Source organism: Protobothrops mucrosquamatus, unplaced genomic scaffold, assembly GCF_001527695.2.
Source record: "Protobothrops mucrosquamatus isolate PMUCROS unplaced genomic scaffold, P.Mucros_1.0 scaffold_270, whole genome shotgun sequence".
In the NCBI taxonomy this organism is placed as follows: domain Eukaryota; kingdom Metazoa; phylum Chordata; class Lepidosauria; order Squamata; family Viperidae; genus Protobothrops; species Protobothrops mucrosquamatus.
In genome coordinates, this window is record NW_015386346.1 from 633,733 (window position 1) to 655,517 (window position 21,785).

Sequence of the window (21,785 nt, forward strand, 5' to 3'; positions counted from 1 at the left end):
TTCAAAACCGGCAGCAGATGTCCGAGCTTCCCTCTCCCTGGGCAGGCTCCTGCAAAGCCTGTCAGCCAGCCCCACTACACACTCCCCCCCACCTAAGCAGTTTCTTTGGTTCCCCCAAAGAATAGGGAACTTTCTGCTAAGCATCTATATTATCCAGGAGCGAATCAACCTTCATTACACAGTAAGCATCACTCTCTCTCTCTATGCTATGGCCCGGGGCATCAAATGTTAATCTCTTCACCCGGCGTATCACCAGCCTTGGTCTCTGCACTTTAAGCTTGGCAATATCACGGGTGCCGTCCCCTCATAACTCCCCACCCCCGGAAGTACCCGGGACTAGCGATTCCTCCTCTAATGCTGGTGATCGTGGACCATGTGAAGTAACCCGATCCATCTCTAACAGCTCCCCTAACTCTGTGATCTCCGGGGTCAACGACCCCTCCTGTCCCAATAATCCCCCATATCTCTGGTATTTGAATAAACCATGATTGACTGGGTTCTCAAACAAATTGAATCACAAACCTGCTTTACAACCTGCAACTACTGGGTTCACATACTATTTAAGCTAAGGGATGGACAAGTCATTTCTGTTCTGAGGGCTGCATTTGACTTTGAAATGGATGTGGGGACTGCCCTTCAAAAATTTGGCAGGTAGGGACTAAATATAACATCATTTATATGGAATTAAAAATAAATATTCTTAATATGATTGCTTTCCAATCATGTATTTAACATTTAGTAATCTTTTGCCCCCTTTAAGCTAGAATCATGTACATGATGTCTTTGTGCATTGAGGGAACCAATGACTAAGATAAAGAAACTTATTGTCGGAGGGCCCAGAAACCGTTCCAGGTGGGCGACCTGGTCTATTTGTCTACAAAGTACATATGACTCTGGGTGCCTTGTAACAGAAGCCGGGCTGACATCACACAGGGCCAATAAGAGGACCTCAGAACCAGACAGGGTCGGGAGGGGCTAACGTTCGGTTGGGCGGCTTTTCTTCCTGCGGATCGGATGGTGGCTTGAGGGGTGGGGCAGGTCTGGTGAGGGTGGGGCAGGCGTGCATGGCTTATGTAAGGCACTGGGAGCAATTTACTCCCAGTGCTGACTTTATCATTGTACGGAGTGATTAAAACTGCCATTTGTCTCTCGTTCCTGCTTGCCGGCTATTCCTGGAACACCAAAAAGGACGACCTGACACTTATATTACAGCCCCTTACAGCTTAAGGTTATGTTGCACCTTAAGCATAGAATCTGAGAGGCAAAAACAGTATTTCGTAAAGACGGATATGAAAATTGGAACATTAGAATTGGAAATATGGTACTGATTGGGGATTTTTTTTAAAAAACATCACCACATCCCTCCAATATCATTATTTGATCCACTCTCCTTCCTAGAAATACCTTTTGCTTTGGGAAACATACTGTACATCAATAAGAAACCTGTGACTATTCAGACTGCAGCTCCCTGGTTGAAGATATTGGAAGCTACGCCTTATCAATATCTGAAGGGTGTAGATTCCCATTTCTGCTGTAACCATTACACAAATGCTATCTTTGGGAGGAAGGAACACATTCAAGGATGGGAAATGGTTCTCAGAACAAAAAATCTGCACAGATGGGCATTTTTTTTTTTTAAAAAAAAGTGCCTTGTGAAGTGCGTAAGTCTAAAGGAGGAGAAAGACAGAAACTCTTGGCCAAAACAGGCAGTTTCAGATGATGCTTCTGCAGGGCATCACTAATCCCAGAAAACAGTTCATTAAAGTCTTTCCAGTTTCCCTGCCTTAGGGCAGGCTCCTGTGCCTGAATATTTTATATCTTGTCCTAAATATTACAGCCTTTGCTGGGTTTTGTGTACTAACAATTAAAGAAGAAAAACAGACAAATCACCCCCACCATCACTCTCAAAAAGCCCTTCAGTTTCCCAAATCTCATTTTTTTCTGGTTCAGTCCAGTTGAATTAGGCTATTTTCTAAACACTGAATTGTGCCTCTAATCTGGTTGTTGTTTTGTTGTATGTGGTACTATTCTTTGTCTTCCTGATCTCCCTAATCAAATCAGCAAATTTTCAGCAAAGCTTACATTCCTTAGCTTTGAATTAGCATGATAACCTATTGAATCAAGATTACCTATTTGGCAGATGGTTCTCTTTTAATTGTACATTTTCTTGGTTCATCAGGGATTTCCCAATCCACTTTAAGTGTCAGTTTATGCAGGGATGTACAACATAATGGTAGAACTAAAGCAAGACGAGAGTGAAGTAAAAATGCAAAGGTGCAATCAGAATAGAAGCAATAGGCAAGAAATGAAAGCAATCCTGGAAACTGCAGATGCAGAAGTATCAATCTGGAACAGTTGACAGAATGTAACAGGACAGGATGATCTGGCTTGCAATAATACGCTGATGTCCTTTTCCAGTAAGTATTGATCTTTCTTGGTTAATGAGAGAGAGAGAGTTTTCTGTCTGTTGAAGGATAGCAGGTAGGAAGCTTAGACAATTCTCCCAGTAGTTTACAAGAGATCTCAGAATGAATAGCACTAAATCTGGGTTCCAAGATAGAAAAATCCTATCTTAGAATTAGATCAGTTACTAGAAGGTCTTCAGTAGTTACTCGAGGCTTCACTTTCCCAATGTATCAGATCCTAGGTGAAGATATAGATGTGTGTTGACAAAGAAAATATCTGTCCTCTTCATATTCCTTACTAGGTGCTGTATGGCAATGTTTCTCAACCTTCTCCACAAATTTATAATGTAGGAACTTCAACTCCCAGAATTCCCCAACTAATATGCCAGAATTTCTTGGGAGTTGAAATCTACACCTCTTAAAAGTGCCCTATGAACTGCAAGAGTTCACTCATGCCAAGGTTGACATACTCTACTCTGAACTAAGGACATATCTACATTCTTAATTCTGTGTAGAAACTTAATATTTCTCATTGATTAGTTTTGCCTACCTAGATGGCTTTTTACCATTTCTTATTTCTTACTCAATAGTGATTAATGCTGTTTCGTGGATCTTAACTTGACACTAATCAAGCTAATCCAAGTGGACCACCACTTAAGTATGAGCCATCAATGTGCTGCAGCTACCCAAAAAAAGTCCAATGCAGTTCTAGGAACAGTGGAATAGCATCAAGAACGTGAGAAGTGATAATATCACTTTACACTGCACTAGTGAGGCCACACTTGGAATACTGCATACATTTCTGGTCATAACAATACAAAAAAGATGCTGAGACCCCACAAAATGCAAGAGCAACAAAGATGCTAAAGTGTCTTGAGGCTAAACCATATCATGAACGGTTGAGGGAATTAGGCACCAAGCTAGAAAAGAAGAAGACTCTTAAGCCTTCTGCTCAAAGAACAATAGTGGGGCTGAGGAATTCTGGCAGTTGAAGACCAGAAGTCTTAAAGTTGTTAAGTTTGGAGACCCCTTCTCTAGACCATGTTTATCCTGTCTTGGATGTAGACTCCTAAGTGGTGGTTCACAGATGGTAAAAAGACAAAATCTCAGAATATGGTACAGAGTATTTTTAACTTTTAAACTGGATTCTCCTCTAATACAGCTGCTTTTTTTGGTGTGGAATACATTGTGGAATGTATATGAATGAGACACACACATACACACTAACAGTTTCTCTATTATGAACCATATTTGAATGCATTAATTATATAAGTAAGCAGTAGAAAATGAATAACAGTATAAATGCAGATGTTGGGAGGAGCAAGGGTTTTGAATTTCTTTCTTCTATTAATTGCAGACTGTGTGATAAAACCAGGACATGGCAATTTTAGGACTACGATTTATTCATGAAAATAAATACATAATTGCTTCTGAAACATGTTTTCTTCTCCAGGGCAAAGGATGACATCAAACATTTAAGCAGCTCACAGATTTAGAAAACAAGGGAGGTATAATTTTAGGCATAATTATTTACAAGTATGTTCCATACCAATGCAATGGTAAAAAAAGAAGATTTATTTAAAAGAAATGCAATGCAATAATATTTTGTGAAAATAGGCTTTCGATTTTAAAGCAGAAAAAACAACAACCAGTCCAACATTATGTGATGGGCTTGCTCAGCCCCATTACTCAGCTTCCCAGATTTTCCATTCTGCAATTTGACTCTTTGTTTAGAACTCCTGCTTGCTCTCTGTTTAATCTCAACCCTGTAACAATTTGGAATATCCCAGTTCTTGAGAACTACACAGTATATACATGGTTTCGTGTATTTTCCCTTAATCTTTCAGAGGAGAGCAGGGTCTTTTCTCATCTCTTGCAAACTGAAATGAAAAATGGGCAAGAGAAACTGGATAGAATGCATTCTCCTACCAGTTGAATAGCAATGGATTTTAAAAAGGGTGTCTGTCTCGTTGTGCCCCAAAACTGTTGGACAAACGATGTCTGACATTGCGGAGAACCGCTTGTCTAAATAAACTAGAAGTCTGATGCAGTATAGAGTTTCTCTAAGCATTCTTAAATCACACCACATCTTTTATATCAAAAATCTCAGACCAATCAACCCCCTCGGTTACTAGGCAGCAGCTTTTTCATAGTCACCCTAAGATGTTTTCAGGTGTGCTTGTCTTCCTTTTCACAAATCACTACAGATTAATCATTAGAAGATATTAATGTCGACACCTGGAACTTGGGTCTTGCCAATTAATCATAGCAAAAAAAAATGTATCCACCAGAAGAAGGCAAGGCTAAGAGAAAAATAAAAAACAGATTTCAGAATAAAATAATTTCCAGATTATACATGCACATCTCATTATCAAAGCCAAGAGTTTTTCCAATTAGATTGTGATGGTGGCAAAATTATGGCATTGTGTTTAAGTATTATGTACTATACTAGTGAGCCTTTTATATGGCATAATTGCGTAAATTGACTGAGAACTGTTTACTCAGATGCATTTCTGCTAAATTCTACTGGGACTTTATTTTTCATCTTTCAAAAACTGATTGAAAAACTATTGAATATTTTAGAAAATTGAGAAATATTATATGTTTATGTAAGTAAGTAATCCAGATACAGAAAACAGCCAGCTAATATTAGGTGAAATCTATATACTATGAATATATTTGAAAGGCATTTCATTACGTGACACTTTGCTTAGCAGTCTTTTAAAGAAATTAGAGTATAATCTGAAGATCTTGCATATGCTTTTAAAAATACCAAGTCTCATTTTACCATTTAACTGCTTCAATCTTTTGAATAATTCAAGAATGATTCTATTACTTTCAATTTTTACTTTCAGTGCCGTATTTCTATAAGGTGGCTCTATCTCTCCACCTCATGGCCATTAGTAATCTCTTCAATCATTTCTCTACAGTCAGTTTAGAATACTTGTGGAAGACTGCCCCCTTTAGTTTAACTAAAATGGTGCAGTATCAACATATGAACAATACAAAACAGGAAAAGAGCAAAGGGTTTGTTTTCCAGATATGTGTTTACCAGTCCAAAAAATGTTCATATCGTGCAAACATCTACCTTTTGAACAATCATCATAATCAAGGTAGTTTTCTATACATCCTGCATTTTATTTTCCCCTAACTTTACTTACATTTTCTTAATTCTTCATGACGGTTCAATTTAGAGGTTATGTGTATATTCATATGAATTTGTATATGCATATCTGCCATTAGCATAATATTCCATCTATACGATGAATTCTATGGAGACTAAAAAAGTCTTTGCTGCCATAAATATATGAAAGCAGAGGCAAGTCTATATAAAGATCAAATATTAATGCAAACTAATGCATTATAGATGACGTGCTAACCTGACACCCAAAAGTGCCATTAGAGATTGACTGAATTTTTTTTAGGTGTTAAGACTATGGAAATCTGTAGGTATGAATTGAAAGAAATACAGATGAACGATATTATGGAGATAAACATAGAATAGATATATACAAATGTGGAAGTATTTTATTTGCAGCACTAAGCTATTAATCATGGTAAAAACAATAAGAAAATTTAATTGATAAAACACACTTTATTCAAACAGTGTATCATAAGTTTTCATGTCCTTGACTTTGAGGGATATAAAATGAGACCAAGAGTTAAATTACCATCAGTATAAATGATTTGGTCCCAACTTTTATATTTTATAAATGACATTTTATATCATTACATAATAAACAAATGGTAACAAATCAACTTCTTATTTCTACTTGGAATATTCTAATCTTACTTCCAGAGTCATATGGACCCTGCACTAGGTTAACAGGTATTTATGATGACTTGTAAAATACTACATATTGCCTGAATACTTCTGGGCATTTAAAATTTTATGTTTATTTATGCATGTGATTTACTACATTCCAAATGAAGCATAAATAGATGACAAAATTATGCTGTCAACAACACTTATCACACCTTGATGGCATTTATCCCTGACAAATAGTTCATGAATCTCTTGATTATTTAGCTTTAACAAAAAGGTTAACAATGAATCCTGAAGAAAGTTTTAGTAGAGATTACTTTGCAAGTGGCTGGCAGATATCTCTTGGCACACAGCAGTTGTTGTTTTTTTGAAGAGTCTATAAGTAACAATTTTATGATTCCAGTCTAGCCAGATGGGAAAACTTTCAAAAGCTTTACATCATCCACTGGACGATCTTGCGCATTTGTTTCCATCATACCCACTCTGTTGACTATCCCAATTCCCTGGCAAACACGACCAAAGATAGTGTGCTTGCCATCAAGCCACTGGGTTGGTGCTAGTGTAATAAAGAACTGGCTTCCATTTGTATCTGGACCTGCATTTGCCATAGCAAGGATTCCTGCACCTTAAGAAGGAAAAAAAATATTACTAGTTTATCATTTCTAAGTTACCTGTAACAAATATGCAAACAAAAAAATGGTAGCACCCTGGTGTATCTTTGTGGCATATCATTCCTTCACCGGTATCAAAATTCATAGTCAAATCAACAGAATTTTTGAGATTATAGGGCTGCCCATGGATTTCAGATGGCCTTTACACTTATACCAACTATTAAAATATGGATTTAAGCTCAGGAGTTGTTAAATGGATATCTTTCCGTGACTTCAGAGCTATTATATGCGACAACTTCATTAACATGCCACTGACAAGGATAACATACATGCCTATTCCGGATCTGAAGTACATTTCCCATTTCTTACTCAGATGCCTGTGCATCTCTACTGACTAATAACTGGCATCCATAAGCCCTTGTAATACTAGATGCCTTTCACAGCACTCTCTGGAACGTGCTGTGTGTCATTCCCACCACTTTTAGAGTTTCCCTATAACTATTTTCTGGACTCATCCCCTAAACCTAGACTTAAAAGATGAAAAGATTTTTATCAGGCATCTGGTCCATGAAACTTTGGGATTAGGGTTTTCACAATACAGAATAATGCTAAAAGGAATCCAACTTCTTCCCTTGCTTGCAATGATGAAGTGATAGGAGGAGGGCACTGCGTATCTACAGTGCCGGGAAGGCTAAGCAAATGACAAATGTTCAACCTTAGTCAGACTCAACAGGACCAAATTAGTATTTAGATGAGTTGGGGCTGATTACATTAGTACTTTGATGAAAATTCTTGACTGTAATCTAGACTGGGAAATTGAAAAAAAAACCACAGAAGACTTTCATAAACTACTTTTGTAGTTTACAAAAAAAAAATCTGCATAGATATGTCCATATAGTCACCAACAGTTGAATGCATCTCAGAAGTTTTTACCTTTTCATCCCTTCCAGGCAGATAATTATTTTGGAGCACTATGTTTCCCTCCCTGGATTAGGCAGCTTTCTAGACTTTCATGCTTTTGTCACCTCATGGCTCAATTACTGCAATGAGGTCTACACGTCCCTGAAGACCATTTAGGAACTTCAACTGGTACAGAATGCAGAGATGCAAATAAAGATGGGCTTGCCTTGGCATGACCACATGACCTCCCTCCTACACACACTGAACTAGTGGCCAGGTGTGATTCAAAGTGCTAATAAAGCTACATGGCATATGGCCGGGTTATCTGAAGGACTGCTTATCCACAAAAATTTCTACCCAGCCAGATTAAACAGTGTCATCTATCAAGACTCCAGGAAATGTAACTTCTCTCAGTGGTACCTATCCTTTGGAATGACATCCTCTCAAGAAATGCATTCTGAAAGCCTGTGAAAATCTGGCTATTTTCTTAGGCGGTGGGGTAGGTTGGCTGGACTTGTGCATTATCTGGATTGCCATCTATAACTATTTTGTAACATTTTAACATTTATTTTTTCCTGTATTATTTTTTATTTTTATTTTGTGAGCTACCCAGAGTTAGTTCAAGTCAAGCAAATAAAACATCTGTAAAAAATAAACAATTTAAAAAGAAATTATAACAAAAAAACTATTAATTCGATTTGAGCATTATCAGTATAACTTTGGCCATCAGTAACTAATTGGGGGGATAATAATGTCAGATGTGTCTTTAAAATACAATCTTACCCAATTGATTTGACTTCAGATAATGAAGCATTTATATAGAGCATATAAATCCTTTTAAAGGATTACCTACCTGTAAATTTCAATTCTGGGTGGAGTTCATCTTCAAACTGCTTGCCATAGATAGATGCTCCTCCTCTTCCTACCACAATAATAATTAAATAAATTAAATTGAAAAGCCAAAACAGAAACTACTTCCTGCAACTTTGTGTTTCTGGGATACCTAGATTTAATGAGACTGGAGGAATTTGCGGAAAACCTGAAATCGACAGACTGCAGCCATCTTAATATCACATTTACATTATACATTAGTTTCTATTAACAGTATCTAAAAAGTGTATTTTGATTGTGTTCTTACCAGTTCCTGTTGGATCACCTCCCTGGATCATGAAATCTTTGATTATCCTATGAAACTTTGTGCCATTGTAATAGCCTCGCCTAGACAGCTCAGCAAAATTTTTGCAAGTTTTGGGTGCATGTTTCCAGTATAGCTCCAAAACCATGAGCCCCATGCTGCAAATAGAGAGAATTCTTATGCTATTTAATATCTAATAAAATATTAAGATGTAAAAGCACAACATGATATAATCAATATGGCACTTTCATATTTCACAGTGGACTTTGAAGCAGCATAATAGAAAAAGCTTCTGATGCTTTTGAACTTTGGTGTTGGAGAAGAGTCCTGAGAATCCCATGCATAGCCACGAAAACAAACAAATGCACCATCAGACTGACTCAGAGTTCTCACTCAGGGCACACATTATCCTACTCGGACATATTACGTGAAGACTTAACTCTCTGGTTGTAATGGGAAAGATGGCAAGTAAACAATAGGATGGACTCAATTACGGTGGCGATGAATGCATCTTTGGAAGACCTGAAAGATCACACGTGGACAAAATTTGTCTTTTGAGTTTAAGATATGTGGACCTCAGTTCCCAGAATTCCTCAGCCAGAAACACTGGGATATCAGCACCTCTCAACTCTTTCCAAAAAGCAGCTTTTAGGAAACTTAACCGGAATCGGTCTACCCGACTGCAATGGTTCCCACAAGACGTTTTCTAAGAGATTTTCTTTAGTTCGTGCTAAGACCAAACCTGGAACCTTCCCTCTATCATGCTACCGAACGCTTTCTCACACCTACGTGGTTTCCATTGAAACAGTCGGCGGCTGCCAAGTGTCCGGAGGCACGGCAGCCATGCTTCCTTTGTCAGCCGCTGGGGGAAACAAATTCTCGCGCCACACTTCCGGTACTACCGACTACGTCGTCCCCTTGCAAGAGAAAGCCGAAAGGGGGCGTTGCTGATGGGAGTCCGCTTGCCTTGGGCCAATCGCTAATAAAGGAATGCAGAACCCTGTTGTGACGGAGTTAAAAGGGGGAAATTCGAATTTGCTTTGCTCTCTTTTTTTTGGCTGTTTGTAGGAGCGGAGGAACTTTGCGGTGAGAGCGTGGGGGAGATAGGAACGCTGGAGGCGGGGATGGATTGCATGTTGCATGGAGGGATGGATAGATTTTCGCATGAAAGGGGCAAAATGAAGTTGCGCTTCCTAGCATTTAGGTGAATTTAGGAACGAAATAGCGCATGCGTGTAAAATATTGAATAGAGACTCGCTTTGCATCTTGCTCTTGTTTGCAAATTAAACACCCGTCTTTAGCTCTTTTATTCGGGAGCTAAAACTTGCAACACTCGGGGAATCAATCCCGCTCCCTGAGCAGAGTGAGATTTTCATCCAAGCAAAGTAAAATTGCGTCCTGCTTGCCTTCCCCCCTTGATCCCTTGCCCTTGATTCTTGTAAACTGTTTTGTTTTGTTTTTAACGGGTAAGGCAAAGGAGGTCTCTGTTTCTTCCAAGAAGCATAAGACTACTGTTCAAAATGACTACACTTTAGTTACTATAGTCAGAAGTTGGTCAAAGGACTTCAGTCCCAATCTTAGGATACACGAAACAAGCCAAACGGGCATGGATATGATGGCTTCATTCTTGCCTGAAATAAACTACCCAGCTCTACGCTGTTTGGAAGCTCACTGGTTCTACTGAGTTCAATCGTTCTGATACAAAAGCTGCTCTGGAGTGGCTCGACATCGTTTATTGTCAGTGTTCTTGAATAATTAGAGTAAAGAATATTGATTTTTATACTTAAATCGAGGAGAAAAGCTGCATAATTTTCATTTGGATTGCCTGAGTGCCTGAAACACTGTAAGCATAGCATTTCAAAGTCTTTTAAGTTCTTAGGTCCCACTTTCTGCCTGGGAGATAATAACGTAATGAAACTACTCTGCAATTTGTAACAATTTTAAGAGCAGGAAGTTTCTAACAGATTTAATGTAACCACATCCATCCATAAATATCCATTCAAAGCATGGAGGAAGAACTAGTAAGCAAAAAAAAAAAGGCTAGAGAGAAAGTAAAAGATACTATCACTAATTTAATTTACTCTCCACCCCTTTCTATCCCTGCAAAACATTCTTGCTTCCCCCATTTCTATGCAGTGCATTTTAATTAATAATAATAATAATAATAATAATTATTATTATTATTATTATTATTATTATTATTATTATTATTATTATTATTATTATTATTATTATTATTATTATTATTATTATGTTAGAAGAGACCTTAGAGGTCATCTGGTCCAACCCCCTGCTCAGGCAGGAAACCCTACACCATTTCAGACAAATGGCTGTCCAGTCTCTTCTTTAAAACTTCCAGTGTTGGAGCATTCACTGCTTCTGGAGGCAGGTTGTTTCACTGGTTAATTGTTCTAACTGTCAGGAAGTTTCTCCTTAGTTCTAGATTGCTTCTCTCCTTGTTTAGTTTCCATCCGTTGCTTCTTGTCCTGGCTTCAGGCGCTTTGGAAAATAGCTTGATTCCCTCTTCTTTGTGGCAGCCTCTGAGATATTGGAACACTGCTATCATGTCCCCCCTCATCCTTCTCTTCATTAAACTAATCATACCCAATTCCAGCAGCCGTTCCTTATATGCTTTAGCCTCCAGTCCCCTAATCATCTTTGTTGCTCTTCTCTGTACTCTTTCTAGAGTCTCAACATCTTTTTTACATCAGGGTGACCAAAACTGAATGCAGTATTCCAAGTGGCCTTACCAAGGCATTGTAAAGTGGTATTAATACTTCACGTGATCTTGATTCTATCCCTCTGTTAATGCAGCCTAGCACTGTGTTGGCCTTTTTGGCAGCTGCAGCACACTGCTGGCTCATATTTAAGTGATTGTCCACTAGGACTCCAAGATCCCTCTCACAGGAATCCAAAAAGAAGCATGCCACCACTCAGCCCCCAGCCTGCCCAATTTCAGCAGGCAGCAAGGTGCAAAGTTGGTGAGCTTCGCACTGCCCAGCTCAGCCTCTCGGCGCTGCAGTTAGAACAATTAACCAGTGGAACAACCTGCCTCCAGAAGCGGTGAATGCTCCAACACTGGAAGTTTTTAAGAAGAGACTGGACAGCCATTTGTCCGAAATGGTATAGGATTACCTGCCTGACCAGGGGGTGGGACTAGATGACTTCCAAGGTCCCTTCCAACTTTATTATTACTTATTACTACTTCATAAGCAAACCACATTCATAGTTTAACTTTTCTACAGCTGCAACCTTACATTTTTCAATATTATAGTATTTATTGTTGTCTTTTTTTTCTGGACTACTGTTTACAGTGTTTGTTTCATGTATCTCTATCATGCCCATCAGATCTCTAAAACATACCTTTCAGTATTTCTTCAGTTTCATCCCAGAGCATTTCATACCCAATTCCAAAACTGTTTCATTCAAACATTTCTGTATTTGCTAATCTGAACTGGTCCTTGCTCTCTTTGATTACATTCCTATCCATTGTGTTTTTCTTTATATACAAATTATAGAGTATTTTTTTATTCTCATTTCTTGAAGCACTCTTTTCCATGTATTTTTTCTCATATGCAGTTTTTTTCACATTTCACCAAACAGCCTTTTCCAATCTGCCGTTAGTGAAATTTCAATAACATCTCTAGCATTTGTTGAGCAGACTTTTTTTCAAACCGTAACTTTGCAGAATATAATGTTATCAATAACAACTGTAATTTTTAAAATAAAAATAGTAGATGACAAGTTTAAAGTTGCTATTAGATTAGTAAACAAGATGGTTTTGCATGATCAAACCAGGATTAAACTGTTTGCCTGAAAACCTGGAACCTGAATGCCAATAATCTGAAGACAGCAGCTTTCTATGTTCCCATTGAGTTCAGTTATTTTTCTAATACGTAAAAATAGCAGAACACATCTCCCTTAACATTCAAGATGTATTTAACTGTTATCTTCCCCCTTCAGTTATTTAATAGTATCCTGAGATGATTGCTAGAAAGCATGGAATCATCGAAGGGTGAGTACAGAAAGTCAGTGTCTATGCATTTAAATATATGCATGAAATTGTTCTACACCATATCCAAGGTCATTTGGACTAGAAACATTACAACTTGTCTTCTTGGTAAAAAAAAAATCCCCTTTCAGGATGGTGTAGAAACTTTTTAACACTGTGTAATACTTAGTGTGAAGCTTTCTGTATGAAATTATGAAGAATTATAAGTTTACTTATTCAGGTAGATTTCATTTGTTTTAACTATGCCTAACTATTCATAATTGTCTAGGTCAGGTTCCACTATAACATGTATAATTCTCAGAACATATTAAAGTTATTAATAGCAGAATAATGAATAGATGACTTTAATTCTCTGTTTTGCCACTAATTTTCCATGTGATTTGGTGCACAAGAATTAACATCTTTTGTTTCCATGGAGTTTATAAGGACTTTTAAGTAGCTTGTTCTTGGGAATATTCTTCACTACAAACTACAAATAATAGCTCTCTCTCTTCTTGCTTAGAACTGTTAAGATGCCTAGGTAATATTTGTGATGATGGTAAAGATTAAATATCCAGATTAATACTTCTAATGATTATGATTTCTTATTTTTCAGATATAAAATTTATTGCTGATGAGACACTGGATTTTGAACTGTTTTCTCCTTTGGATGGGTAAGACTGATAGTTCACTACTGACAATTCATAGAAGCTATCACATAAATAAATAGCAAGTGTGTGAAGTTGATAAGCAAGCATTCTAACAACCACTAACAATTTTTTTAAAAATTAAAAGTAAAATTATTTACTTTAGGGGCCATGAACTCAGGCCCAGTCTCTCCCTGCTATCTTGATCAGGATCAACTGATAGTCTTTCTAAGGATATTCCAATAGTTTCCTTGATCCCGCTCATTCAATTTTTCCACTACATTTCCATTCTTCTATTTACATCAACCTTGCCATCTACAATAATTTTTTTCTAGTTCATCCACTTGCATTACACATTCAAAGTTTCTACTTGATCAGAATTTTAAAGGAGTCTTTACTGTGTCCAGGACTAATTGACAGTTGTTTTTTTTAGAGTAGTTGGCACTACTCTAAATTCTTTCTCTTGATCTATATCTGTATGTTACCACTTGGGGAGGGGATTGTCTTAACTCTTTTGTCATAGAAAATATCCTCAATCTTGTGTAAATTTGTCATTTTCATTGCTAGGATTACTGTACTTTAACTCTGTGAAAGACCCTCCATGCCTGTCAGTTCTTGAGTCCAAGAAGACAGAATTATCAATCTCCTTCATTTCTTTGGTGTTACTTGTGAATCCAGTGATTGTGGTTGACATTATATTTGTCATCTTAATATTTTGCATTACTCATATTTGTTACTTTTTATTTTTTAATGAGTTCTTTTTTCACTAAATTAAATATACTAAATTTGGTCCTCAATGTTCTTAAATTCTGACTCTATATTCTCTAAGTCAAATCAGTGGGTTCTACAAACTGTCATGGTGAATTGGAGTATATATCTCCATTTTCTCTATTTTATTATGAAATGTCGGATGTTGTCCATTCAGTGATGTCCAGATGTAATCTGCCTTTACATTGCTTGATGTAGATGTTGGCAGTGAAGACAGATGTTTCTTCATAAAACTCTATTAACGTCTCCTGCATTATTTCATTTACCTAGTCCTAATCTTCCTGTAATTCCAGTTTCTTCCATTTCTCTAAATTTTGCATTCCAATCATCCTTTTGCAATTTGTCATAGAATTCGACAATGGCTTCCATCAATGTGTCTATAGTTGGTGCATATCCTTGTTGACACTGATGTTCACTATATGTCCTCCTAATTCGGAAATATATTGTCATTTATCAAATTATAGGTAAACACATACTCAATTATATCCTTTTTAAAGTATCAGTGATACTACATTCCTTTTGTATGGTCTCATGACCTCAATATATAATATCTTGTGATTAGAGGGACCAATTCTGATTCACTTAGTGCATTTAATAAGTTGAGCTATTCTTAAAACATGCAGTATAGTACATTTCATTTCTACTTTAAAAATGTCAGATTTCCTTTGGATCATTGTTCTTTATATTCCACGTTCCAACTTAGTACATCCTTATAAAGTGAAAAATTCTTCTTTGACAGTACAACTGATCAGTGATCAGGCTTACTTATAGTATCAATAAAGTCATATTGTCTTTTCCAGACGTATTAATGAAATTCAGCTGTTTTTTTTTAATTACAAGAGAAATGCCTTCTAAATTGTTGGTCTCATAATCTAGAACCAAATTTATCTAAATGTCTATGGAGCTTCCTTGGCCACAATAAAGTAGTGGCTTGCCATTATCTTCTTCTGGGATTCATTTTGGAATTCGTTCCCTAGATGCTGTAGCTTTCTTAACATCTGTCAAGCTCCACTTACCTTCATTCCTATTGAATCACTCATACATTATTCCTCATCTTTCTGATATTATCAGCAAGGAGACCCTCATGAAGATCATGATCTTGCTGGCTTCATTGTCAGGATCTTTCAAACTATTAAAATCCCTTGGAGAATGAAAGTGAAAAGCCCAGTGCAAACATTTTGCTCAAGTGTGCACAAATGAAGATCTTAGTGGATCAAATAAATTATTTAGGAGAAAAAAAGAAAATGAATAAATGATTCTAATTTGTTGTCCATTCCTTAAATTGAAAGATTATATATCTAATCCCTAATATATTTCCAATGCATTTTTAAATAAAAAATAACAGTTGAAAATGCTAATACTGACAAGCTTTATTGGTTTTGTACAAAAGCCAAATACTTTGAAATCTGGCCAGATGGGAGCTACTTTTATTAGGTGACCTTCTTATATTCTTGTTTTTTTTACATGCCTCTCATAACAAGTCTACAATAATAAAAATATGGAACTTTATTTTGAGTTACATGGCTGTTTCCTTGAATGTGTAAATGTGTTTCATTTTTTTCTCTCTCAGCACTGATTGCTGTTATAGACAAGAGGGAGAGTCTATAACTTGTCCCCTTGAACTCAATGACAAGAGTGTGGAACAAGCAGTTGAGCTGAACATCTTGTTGGAGAAGAATGATGGAAGGGCCAGAGAGCCAATTCTCCAGTGGAGTCCCCTGACTCCAATGAAGCTGGAGGAGGTCATGAAAGAAGCTAACTTGCTGGCTATGCAGCTTAAGAAATGTCAGCTCCTGGAAAAGCAGAATATCAGTTCTGAAACAAAGCTTGAGACGGTTCTAGAACATGAGCTTTTACCCCCAATCAGATTCTTGTGCGCAGAGACTGAGATTCCCCAGAACTCCCGGAGAAAGACTTTCAATGTGAAAAACAGTCCTCTGAAAGCTCTGCTCCCAACAGTGGAACCAGTTTCCTGCTTGGCTCAAGGTTCCCCCAAAGCTCTGCTTTCCAAAGGTAGAAGTCCTTCTTCCCACCTGGTGGACTTGACTAATCCCAGAAGACTCCAAAATACATCTTATGTGTGCAGCACTGATGTTCCCCAAGCTAAGCTCTCTGAACCCAAGGCCTTGGTGACAATGACATCTGGCAATAAAAAGGTACGGTGGCAGGACAGAAGCTCATAAATAAGGCATATAGATTGCAAAGATTGTGCTTAGGGAACCATTGGTTTTGATTCTGATTTCTTCCTAAGCTTGTGCTTATTATACTTAGTCAGCCTTTCCCAACAGCCTTTCAACTCTGTTAAGAGTTTCAGCTCTCAAAACCTCAGCAACTGACCTCCCAGACTTCTTAGAATTGTAAAGATTGCAATGTCAGGTTCGCTAATTGAAAATGTTTGTAGACATTGCACACATGATGACTTTTTTTTAATGAAAACACTGTGTAATCCCCCATCCCCACCCCTAAATCTCTGGATTGCTAGACACAAAGAACTATGGGGTTTGTTTCTTTTTAGTATTTTAAACTGAGATAGTACGGTTGCGGCATCTTTTTTTCCCACATTGCAATAGTACACAAAGATCCTTTTAAGTAGCTCTGCATGGTACTTACTAGCATTATCTTCTTATTACCATATAATAAAGATGATGCAATATTTCATTACACTGATTGTTACAATATGTAGCATTTCTTTACCAATTTCTCCAAGTACTTTTTATGGTAATCTATTCCCTAGCCCTGTAAAAGATAATTTAGCTTTAATCATTTCCATTTTGCAAAATTCAATATTGGGAAAGAAAATTCCCAACCTGATATCTTCTTTCTCTACCCAGCACCCTCTTATTTGAATAACAGAATAACAGAGTTGGAATGGACCCTGGAGGTCTTCTAGTCCACCCCCCTACTCAAGCAGGACACTCTATATCATTTCAGACAAATGGTTGTCCAATTTCTTCTTTAAAACCTCCAGTGATGGAGCACCCACAATTTCTAAAGGCAAGCCATTCCACTGATTAATTGTTCTGCCAGGAAATTTCTCCTTGTTTTTAGGATGCTTTTCTCCTTGACTAGTTTCCATACAAGAACATGGATGGAACATCCAGAACAAGCTTCTTGTTTTCCCTTCAGGTGCTTTGGAAAATAGGTTGACCCCCTCTTCTTTTGTGGCAGCCCCTTAGATATTGGAACACTGCTATTATGTCATCTCTAGTCCTTCTTTTCATTAAACTGAATGTACCCAATTCCTGTAACTATTCTTCATATTTTTAGCTTCCAGTCCCCTAATCATCTTTGTAGCTCTTCTCTGCATTCTTTCCAGAGTCTATACCTATTTTACTATCGTGGGGAGCAAAACTGGATGCAATATTCCAAGTGTGGCCTTACCAAATTATACATTATATTCTCTGCTTTGAGTTTAGATTCCCATAGTTGCCTTATGTTTCAGAAATCACAAGGAAGCCCTACTATTTTAGAAGCATCTTTTGGAGCAGATCAAAATGCATAGATAGTAGTAGTAGTAGTAGTAGTAGTAGTAGTAGTAGTAGTAGTTATTACTCTTAAACAAGAATGTATCTCTGTTTATAAAATCTAGTGTAGTATATAAAGTCATGATCGTGGGATTCTGGAAATGCAGAACTTTACATTACAGTCAAAGTCATTAGACTTTTGAGAGAGAGTTATATACACATTTAAGAAAGATACTTGCTTCACTTTGCACTAAATGTATAGTAAAAGGTGAGAGGGACAGAGATGCCTACTGTACTCTTTCAAAACCTTAGGATTTTACCCAGAATCTATGCCAGTCAACTTTAGATTTGTATGAAAGTTGTTAGCTATTGAAGATTGCTAATGGCAGGAGTAGCTAAGCTGCATTCCCCAAGTAGTTAATTTTGTGACTCCTGTAGTCCCTTTTATTTTATCAAATAGCTTGCTAGGTTTTTCACCATCCCAAGGCAGAATATAAACAAAGTTCAATGTATGTCCTAAAATAGGTGTGCTATATGTTAAACCAAAAAAAAAAACGTATCTGTGTACCACCTTGGAGAGTTGATAGGAATCCAAAACCTGGCTCTACTAATATATGGCCTTGCCCATAGCATATCATTGCTTCACCCATGTACCTCTCAGCTTCCCTCTTCTAAATGGGAAATACAGCTCTTGGCCAGATGATTCCCTGTCTTTTTATATCCACCTTATAAGTTACAACTTTCTTGTAGAAGACAGTTCTCTATGTAGTCCATTTGGAAAAAGATGTTCTGATAAACATGTTTAGACAACTACCTAAATCTTTGTTCACTTAAACTCATGTACTTTTCGGTTCTGTGGAATCTGCCCACTTGCTTTTAACTTAGTCATATGTTTACTGATTTTTTTTTTGCTTTTTAAAAGCTGCTACTCTGCTTTGAGGACCATATTTCTTCGAATGGGCTATGTATCGCCATATTTTGGATTTTTTTTTTCATAGAAAATCTGTGTAAAAATGTTTAGCCAACTTTCTACAGAATAGTAGTTCTGTTCAAAAGCTGCAGCTGTTTTATTTCTACCTTAAGCTTCAGGCAACTATCAGGAACAGCAGGACAGATAAAGCACTTGTCCTCCCCACTACCACAAAAGGCCAGGAGCCATTGCTGCATTTGAAACCTCTCCCTCAAACCAGCATAAGGAAAATGCTGAGGAAGACAGAAGCTTCTGCTAAAAATGTTTCTGATCAAGGCTCACAGGTACAGTATTTCCAACAGAAGAGCTGGGGGTAGAGGAGGGAACTGGGCAGATAATTAGGAACGTACATCACTGCATGTATAGAGAACCACTCTGACATGGTTCTCCAGGCTGAAAGGGTGCCTAGCCTATCTTTGTTCGTATCAATGCAAGCTAAGGCTATAAACATCTCAAAAAACATGCATGTAAGTTGTACAATCTCTTCAGAGATATATTCATCCATGGAAGGGTGGGTGTGCATGTTGTGCCTATAGAACCATATTGTTTGTTTTCCATGCACAACAGGGAAGCTTCTGAATCTTATGGAGCACCAGCCATCTTTATGATAGCGTAGCACAATCCTATAAAATGTAATTTCCTCTGGAATCTTGCTGTGGATATATTTGCAGGTTTCCTCTAACAAAGAGACAGTGCTTGCTGCACAAGTGAAAAAAAAGCCAACTCCTCAGTTGCGTCTCTTGCGGACCAGCCCTGTGAAAAAAATTCCAGTTGCTCCAGAAAAGAGGGTACCTCTCCAGAAGACAAATGCAAGTAAGTTAGAATATGTTACTTGTATTTTGCCTTATCCCCTGATCACATTTCACGAAAATCTTGGCAAGATTTCACAAGTTGGTTTGCCATTGCCTGCTTCCTAGGACTGAGTGACTGGCCCAAAGTCACTCAGCTGACTTTATGCCTAAAGTGAACTAGAACCCACAGTCTCCTACGTGGCAACAATAATAAACTAGTTAAGAAGTTTTTTTAGCTTTTCATTCTGGGTCTTCACTAGATTGAAAACTTATTGACCCATCATTAATGTCTGTTTCTCTAGCTGATGAGCAAACTGGTATTACTCTCATTCAAATCTTTAGATCCCACACATTTTCCCCTTTCACTATGAATTGCCTTTGTTTCTTGCTCTATTCCTTACTGTGTGACTGCTGAATGTCCATAGCACAGGGACTTAGACAAAGTACTCTTGAAAATCCATATAAACAATGTATCTATCTATAACCTACACATCCTTTTACATTTAAAGAGTTAGATAGGATCCAGTCACTATGTCTAGAAACATTTTGCTGATTTGCCATTAAATCATTTTTTTCCCTTTCATCACAGGTCAGGTGAAAACTATGAGAGGCATTGGTCCCAAAACACAAGCCATCTCCAAGCCTCGTGGTAGTTCTTGTCAGATTCAAACAAGACACACTGCCACATCTGCAATGGCAAGCCAACTTCCAGTGCCAAAACCAATCAATCATACTGCTGCTGTTTTAGGCAGGTATGCCGTTCCTGGGAAATCCAGCCAGTTTAAACCACTGAGTTCAGAAACATCTGGTGGGCAAAGATCCATTAAACCAACTGCTGTGGTTGGGAAGAAAGGTGAGTGAATGCACAGAGATGCTAAAAAGCTTTGCAATTCTGTTGAAATATATTGTTAGAAAAACTATACATTGGGATAAGATTGTTCTCAATGCCATTTCATCTATTAAAATGGTAGACATGTGACGTCAGATCGTCTTCTTAGGTGAGAAACAAGTTCTTCATCTACCTTAATCTACACATAACATGAAATAAGCCATCTGGTCTTGTTTAGATATGCCTAGTAAGGTAGTCCTCAACTTACAACCATTCATTTAATGACACTGAAAACAGTGACTTACCACTGGTTTTCACACTTACGACCATTCCAGTATCCTCATGGCCATGTGATCAAAATTTGGATGCTTGGCAACTTGCATGTATTTATAATAATTGCACTGTCCTGGGATTATGTAATCACCATTTGTAACTTTCCCAGCCAGTTTCTGACGAACAAAGTCAAGGGGGCAAAAGTCACAACTGTCTTGCGTAACAATGAAAATTTTGGGTTCAGTTAGGGTCATAAGTCAAGGACTACCTGTAAAACCAAAATAATAGGAGCAACGAGGTGTAATCATTACATTGTTCCTCACTGATGGTAAACCACAATTCTTTATCATCCTGAAGTACCATGAAGTACATTTGTATCCATACCGGATATTGGACTACATAAGCTGGTTTATAGGTTATTTACTTTGTGTTTCCTTTAGCAGCACATACACTAAAATTGGAACAATAAAGAGAAAATTAGCATGACCTATGTACAAGGAAGATATAGAATTTCTATACTCTGGATACCAAGACAGTCATGTGTGTTAAACACACACACAAAAAAAGCCTGTCTGCAATTCCAGCCTAGAAGGTCCTTGAATTTCAGAGAAGATACCTTACAGCGTGTCACATACATGCCCTTTTTTTGACTTGTGGACAAAATGGACTTGACCATGAGTCTTGAACGTAACCTGTTCATAAGTAGAGCACTGTCTGTATAAGAGAAATCCTCTGGTGACCCATTCTTCTTGCACACTTCTACAGTTACATTTCTGTATAGTGTTTTCCTTCCCTAATCTGCATGTTGTCTGATATGTGGACTTCATCTCCCAGAATTCTCAGCAATGGACATAACTGGTGGCACTCAGGTTGCCATATTGAATCGAAGTGGGCTGCCAGATTTTTGCTGACAACCCTGCTCAATATGTAGAGAGGGAGGTTAAACCTTTTTCAAACAATGGATTTTCCCCACAAGAATAACATAGGATTAGAGTTCTGGCTGATTTAGTTTTCTCTGCTCAGTTTCTAGTCAAGAATTGTCTGACTTTTTTGGTAGCATAAGTTTCCTCTGTGCTGGAATTATAAAATAAATAATGAATTAAACACAATTACTTCTCTTTTCCCTCTCTCCACCTCCCTCTACAGCTGCATGTCAGAAGCCAGTCTCACCTGGCACTTTTCAGAACAGCAGGATGAGACTGCCAAAGACGACAACTTCTAGCAGTTCAAAATGA

At 37.6% G+C, this 21,785-nt stretch overlaps 2 protein-coding genes and 1 pseudogene across 2 annotated transcripts; 2 read left to right on the forward strand and 1 right to left on the reverse strand.

Moving 5' to 3' along the window:
* Nucleotides 1–5,899: 5,899 nt before the first annotated feature.
* On the reverse strand, nt 5,900–9,684 carry PPIL1 (peptidylprolyl isomerase like 1). The gene is made up of 4 exons (XM_015831672.1): nt 9,607–9,684; nt 8,821–8,975; nt 8,536–8,604; nt 5,900–6,796 (listed from the first exon to the last, which is right to left on the reverse strand). The coding sequence occupies exons 1-4, from the start codon at nt 9,660–9,662 to the stop codon at nt 6,576–6,578; spliced, it is 501 nt and encodes a 166-aa protein (XP_015687158.1). The 5' UTR covers nt 9,663–9,684; the 3' UTR covers nt 5,900–6,575.
* Nucleotides 9,685–12,816: 3,132 nt separating this feature from the next.
* On the forward strand, nt 12,817–21,785 carry PSRC1 (proline and serine rich coiled-coil 1). The gene is made up of 7 exons (XM_029287249.1): nt 12,817–12,832; nt 13,425–13,482; nt 15,812–16,379; nt 18,771–18,941; nt 19,329–19,470; nt 20,038–20,301; nt 21,697–21,785. Exons 1-7 carry the CDS (start codon nt 12,817–12,819, stop codon nt 21,783–21,785), a joined length of 1,308 nt encoding a protein of 435 aa, XP_029143082.1.
* LOC114923917 lies at nt 20,978–21,073 on the forward strand (annotated as a pseudogene).